We start from the raw sequence: 6,256 nt of genomic DNA on the forward strand, positions 1-6,256 counted from the left end.
AGTGCGGTTGCGCACTAGCGCGTCGAACTCTTCCTGCATCGCCGTGAGCCAATGCGGGTCACGAAGGGCGGCTCGAGCGGACGACGGGAGAGGTGACGGCGCAGACGTCGAGGCAGCGAGAAGGTACTCGTCCGCAGGATACCGGTTGCTGGGCCGATGAATGCCGGTGCGAGCACGCGTGGCCATGCGGGTCTCCGGGGCAGCCGGCGGGGCCGGCGGGGCCGGTGGGGACGGCGGGGTCGGGGGGGCTGGTGACGAAGCCGGTGAAGAGGCCGTCGAGGAGCCAGGGCCGGGCGCTCGAGAAGCGCTCGCTGCCCGGGTTACGGACTCAACGGGAGTCGGTGGCACCATGGCCGCCGGCGAGGAAGCAACCGGGCCGGCGGAAGCCGTCGAGGAGCCCGGGTCAGGCGTAGGAGATGCGCTCGCTGACCGGGCTGCGGACTCAACGGGAGTCGGGGGCGCCGTGGCCACCGGTGAGAGGTCCGGGTCCGTCGCCGCGGACCCAGAGCACGGCCCAGGCGCAGCCGGGGCGCCAAAGCCAGGAGGGGGCCCGAAGCCAGGAGGGGGCCAAGCGCGAGGGAGCGGCCTCCTCGAGAGGCACTAGGAGGCGCGAGTGATGAGGACGAGTCAGCCGGCGGCGGTACCTGGTGAAAAGGAAAAGACCTCTCGTCAAAGTAAACGTGCCGTGAAGTGAAGACTCGGTGGGAAACCGGATCATAGCAACGATAGCCTTTGGTGTTTGGTGGGTATCCGAGAAAAATGCATGCCACAGAGCGAGGTGCAAGTTTGTGAGGAGTGGTGGAGGCGATGCTAGGATAACAAAGACACCCAAAAACATGAAGATCATCATATGAGGGTGGGCTACCGAAGAGGAGATGATGTGGTGCATAGTTTCCACGAGCACGAGTCGGACGAACGTTGATGAGAAGAGGGGCGGTGGAGAGGGCATCCGGCCAAAACCGGGGCGGGACATTGGCATGGAAAAGAAGGGTGCGCACACAATCATTGAGTGTGCGAAGGATCCGTTCGGCGCGACCATTTTGTTGCGAGGTATACGGGCAAGTGAGACGAAGAATCGTGCCGTGTGAGGCGAGGAGGGTGCGAACCCCGACGTTGTCGAACTCCTTCCCGTTGTCAGTCTGCAAGGCATGGATGGGACGCCCAAACTGCGTAGTGACATAGGAGTAAAAAGTGGTAAGAACGGAGAGTGCATCGGATTTTCTCTGCAACGGGAAGGTCCACACATAGTGCGAAAAATCATCAAGTATGACAAGATAGTATAAAAAACCCGTATTACTGGCAACAGGAGATGTCCATAAATCACTATGAATCAACTCAAATGGATACGACGCCACCGATGATGAAGTGCTAAACGGAATACGGACGTGCTTGCCAAGATGACGAGCATGACAAGTATGATCATCGGTTTTATTACACGTGAATGAAAAAGTCCTAAGAATGTGACGAAGGGTGGCTGGGTTCGGATGTCCCAGCCGAGCATGCCAATGGTCCACCGTGGCGGAGAGAGCGACCGGAGCGGATGTGGAAGTGGCGGTGGAGTTCACCGGGTAGAGGCCGTCCGGGCTGTCACGTCGGTGGAGCATCATCCGGGTACGGGCGTCCTTAATAGAAAAACCCACTTCGTCAAATTCAACAGTTATAGGATTTTCACGTGTAAGAGAACGAACGGAACAAAGATTAGTGACTAACTCAGGTGAAACTAAGACATTAGACATATGAATAGGTGTAGAGTTAGACGGAAAAGAGGCATGACCGACATGAGTAATGGGAAGGGAAGACCCGTCCCCAACAGTAATACGGCATGCGGTGGAAACTGGAAATGCGGAGTTGAGATTACCGGGGTTGGAAGTCATGTGGGTGGTAGACCCAGAGTCCATATACCAGTCGCCGCCTCCGGTGTACGTGTTGGGTGTAGGGGCGGAGTGGAGCGCCGCAAGGAGGGCTGGGTCCCATGGGACCGACAGGAGGGCGGCGGTCGCGGCCGGAGGAGTGACGTAGCCACCCGGGACAGCGTAGCCACCCGGAGCGGCGTAGCCGCCAGGCGCTGCGTACGGGGGAGCCGCGGCGGCGTAGCCGCCCGGGGCAGCGAGAAGCGCCTGATGCGCACCAGGACGGGGGCCGAGGATCCCGGCCGGGACGGGGGCCCGCGGCACGGGCATCGTGTACGCGTGGACCACCCCCGTCCAAGGGTTGGTCGCGGTGGCCCAGGGGGCCGGGGGCAGCTGCTGCTGCTGCGGCTGGCGGGGCGCCCCGCCCGCGCCATGCGGCTGCTGATGCTTCTTGCCGCGGCGCACCCCGCGGCGACGATCAGGGGGAGGAGGCGGCGGCTGGTAGACGGGTGCCGGGGCGCCTGGAAGTAGGACGCCGGTGGTGGCGGCTGAGGCCGCGGCGGCGGCGGCGCTGTGGGGGGAGCGGCGCGGGAGGTGCCCGCCGCGAGAGCCGTGTGCGTGGCCCGGGACTTCACCATCTTCATCCTCCTCTCCTCCAACCTAAGATAAGCCACGACCCTAGGAAAGGTCGGGTTCGGGAGGAACGTGAGGTTGGAGGCCGCGTTGCCGAACTCCTTGTTCAGGCCGGCGGTGAGCGTGCTGAGAAGGAGGTCGTCGGAGACCCGCTCCCCGAGGTCGCGGAGTTCGTCAGCGAGTTTCTTGAGGCGCATACAATAATCGTCAATGGACGAGTCAAGCTGATGGCACCCAAAAAATTCCCGCTGAAGAAAGACGCGGCACTGGAGGGCGTTGTCGAGGAAGAGCCCATTCAGCTTCGCCCACACCATCTGCGCGTCGTCAGTGTGGCAAACAATGGTGTGGAAGATGTATTTGGAGATGGTTTGGTACAACCAGCGAGTGATGGTGGCCTCAATGGTCAGCCAGTTGTCGTTCGCGTACATGAGACCGGAGTCAACAGAGCCATCAACGTGATCGATGAGGTGGTACTCGCAAAAGACGAGGGAGAAGTAGGTTTTCCATGCGTAATATGTGGAGGTGGCGTAGTCGAGCACGACGGGAACGCGGGCGAAGATATCCAGATCGCGGACGACCTCGACGGGAGGAGGGGCCGGACCCTCGAAGGGGTTGAGGAAGGCGGCGGAGTGGGGAGAGGCCATGGGTGCGCGGCAACCGAGGGAGGGGTGACGGCGCGGGTGTGGCGGCTCGGGGGGGAGGCGGCGCAGGGAGAGGGAGGCGGCTAGGGAGGGAGGGGTAGTGGATCGGGTGGGAGGGAGTGGAGGAAGGCGCGCGCGGCGGCGGGAGAAGATGCGGCGGCGGCGCCGGTGGATAGCGGCGGCGGCGGCGGCTAGGAGCGGAAGCTAGGGTTGGATCGAAAAAAAAACTGATACCATGTGAAAGGCAATGCAACTCTCGATGTATTGATCGGGTGCACGGTGCACGTATATATGGGTACAAGGACAGCCCTCAGCCTCATCTATACAAGGAAACTAGAGGCAGGGTCGGTAGGAGATTATCCTAACAGATACTCCCTCCGTTCCGAATTACTTGTCTTAGATTTGTCTAGATACGGATGTATCTAGCACTAAAATGAGTCTAGATACATCTGTATCTAGACAAATCCAAGACAAGTAATTCGGAACAGAGGGAGTACATGCATAGATATGTTCTACACTTACCAACCAATTACCGCAGCGCAACGTGCAGGGTATTCTATAGTATGCAAAATGACTGCACACCGATCAAAACGAGGGTGAATTGCCTTGGACAAACTATAGCATGGAGATGATGAAAAGCACGCGTATATTTTCTGTTCTATAAGCTAAGCCAATTAATTTTGCAGATTTTTGCGTGGCAAACGCCAATATCCACTTGCATGCGTGAACCTTCCAAATATGCGGCCAAGTTTGTCGATACCATGTACGTAGCAGACCGCGATAGGCCTTACGTGATCGACCGGCTAGCTGTATTTGGTTGGAAAGGTTCATGGATGGATAGATGCTGTGTACGTCGTTCAAGAGGCTAACGCTGGACCAAGCGGACCTAGATTTTGGATGCTCTCTCCCTAGTGGGGGACAGGGGCCGATTTGCAGGTGCACCTGAGCTGAATTCTTGGCTATAAATATGCATGCGATGCACTCCTCTCTTGCACAAGCCACACTAAGCCACCGCCAGATAACGGGTGCAGGCAGCTAGCTAGCTAACCATGGCCGCCTCTCCCTCTTGCATTTCTCTTGTGGTGCTCGTGGCTCTGGCCACGGTGGCGTCTGCGCAGCTGTCCCCGACGTTCTACAGCGCGTCGTGCCCCGGGGCGCTGGCCGCCATCAAGAGCGGCGTGACGGCCGCCGTGAGCAGCGACCCCCGCATGGGCGCGTCGCTGCTCAGGCTGCACTTCCACGACTGCTTTGTCCAGGCAAGTTCCGCATAGCCGGCACTTCGATCACTAATTTGCTTGATCGAAGAACAGCCGGGATTGACCAATTATTTGCCATGCGTGTTTTGCTGGCTGCAGGGCTGCGACGCCTCTGTTCTTCTGTCAGGCAACGAGCAGAACGCGGGCCCGAACGCGGGGTCGCTGAGGGGCTTCGGCGTCATCGACAGCATCAAGGCGCAGGTCGAGGCCGTGTGCAAGCAGACTGTCTCCTGCGCCGACATCCTCGCCGTCGCCGCCCGCGACTCCGTCGTCGCCGTAAGATATCATCTTACGACCACTTACATGGTCCATTGGATGCTCGGCACCTTTTTCTTTACACCATCGTAATCGTTTGTTTGCTTTCTGTCACGTGCAGCTCGGAGGGCCGTCATGGACGGTTTTACTAGGAAGAAGGGATTCCACGGGCGCAAACGCGGGTTTGGCAAACAGCGACCTCCCAGGCCCGGGCTCCAGCCGGGCACAGCTCGAGGCCGCGTTCCTCAAGAAGGGCCTGGACACGGTCGACATGGTGGCCCTCTCCGGCGCGCACACCATCGGGCAGGCGCAGTGTGGGACCTTCCGCTCCCGGATCTACGGCGGCGACACCAATATCAACGCGGCCTACGCCGCATCTCTCCGGGCCAACTGCCCCCGGTCCGGCGGCAACGGCAACCTGGCGCCGCTGGACACGATGACGCCCAACACCTTCGACAACGCATACTACACGGACCTCCTATCCCAGAAGGGGCTCATGCACTCGGACCAGGTGCTCTTCCACAACGACACCACCGACAACACCGTCCGCAACTTCGCGTCGAGCGCGGCGGCCTTCAGCAGTGCCTTCGCGACGGCCATGATCAAGATGGGCAACATCGCGCCGCTCACCGGGGTGCAGGGCCAGATCAGGCTCAGCTGTTCCAAGGTGAACTCGTGATTGACGTACACGTCGAGCGGCAGCTCGCCGGCACGACACGTCAATGAATAAGTCCCCGGAAGCAGTAGCCAAGACCAATTATAGCACTTAGCAACCCTACCCGGTCATGGGCTACTCGGTGCATGCTGTGGTGCTTGAAGACCTCAAGTTTGAAATGCGCACCGGGTTTTCCAAGCCTGAGGTTCAGGCATGCTGGAGAGATGCAAACAGCGCCGCCCATGCACTAGCTAAACTAGGCCTGTAATGTATTGGTGCCCATGCATGCTTTAATGTGGGAGTATGATTACTGTCCAGCGGTTGTTGCTGATCATGTAATGGGTCTTAATATAGCTTTGGTAGATCAATTATGTACCAGCACTTGAAACGTGTATTTTTAGAAACCGCTTATAGATCAGTCAACTGATTTTTTTTTTCAAGTTTCAGTCACTTTGCTCTCAACCTTCGACGGCGTGTTTGGCAGCTTGGGAGATTGGGCATGGGAGTTTATCAGTGGCAGTTTGTGAAGGGATAAGACTTGGAAAATAGATTATTAGTCCTAATCCTATGTTTGGTGTGTGAAGGAAATTGCCGGTGGGAATTCGAACAGGAAGTTATTTTTCTATTTGGTTCATGGGTTAATTAGTGTTGCCGTCGCTAGACGTGAGCGAACAGTTCCCTCGCTCGCCTTTTTAACGCCAACGAAAATATTGGATAGAACCATGGTGCAGCCGCACCTACGCTCAAAACCACACATCTGTTGGGCCCCATCCCTGGAATTTGTGCCTCACGACCATGGTAAAATATGGCGGAAAAGGTCAAAAGATAGTTAGCAGGCCTATAGGTTCTATGATAATAAAATCTACTGCATGCTAGAATAAAATAACCGCTAAAATAATCAAGTTTGGTCCATAGACATGTACTGTTCATCTTTCTTTATTGCTTCGTGATGCACAACGGTTGTGG

The 6,256-nt window shown here is 57.8% G+C and overlaps 1 protein-coding gene across 1 annotated transcript; it reads left to right on the forward strand.

The window, feature by feature from the left end:
• The first annotated feature begins 4,173 nt into the window (after positions 1–4,173).
• On the forward strand, positions 4,174–5,429 carry LOC119362417 (peroxidase-like). Its single transcript, XM_037627634.1, has 3 exons — positions 4,174–4,380; positions 4,480–4,656; positions 4,757–5,429. The coding sequence occupies exons 1-3, from the start codon at positions 4,174–4,176 to the stop codon at positions 5,312–5,314; spliced, it is 942 nt and encodes a 313-aa protein (XP_037483531.1). The 3' UTR covers positions 5,315–5,429.
• The last annotated feature ends 827 nt before the right edge of the window (positions 5,430–6,256 follow it).

This window comes from Triticum dicoccoides, chromosome 2B (genome assembly GCF_002162155.2).
Source record: "Triticum dicoccoides isolate Atlit2015 ecotype Zavitan chromosome 2B, WEW_v2.0, whole genome shotgun sequence".
Classification (NCBI taxonomy): domain Eukaryota; kingdom Viridiplantae; phylum Streptophyta; class Magnoliopsida; order Poales; family Poaceae; genus Triticum; species Triticum dicoccoides.

Excerpts from the sequence above, each read along its gene's own strand:
- LOC119362417 (XM_037627634.1), top strand. The coding sequence starts at position 4,174 with ATGGCCGCCTCTCCCTCTTGCATTTCTCTTGTGGTGCTCGTGGCTCTG. Across the intron at positions 4,381-4,479 it reads TCCACGACTGCTTTGTCCAG|GGCTGCGACGCCTCTGTTCT; the intron begins GCAAGTTCCGCA and ends TGCTGGCTGCAG. Across the intron at positions 4,657-4,756 it reads CCCGCGACTCCGTCGTCGCC|CTCGGAGGGCCGTCATGGAC; the intron begins GTAAGATATCAT and ends TGTCACGTGCAG.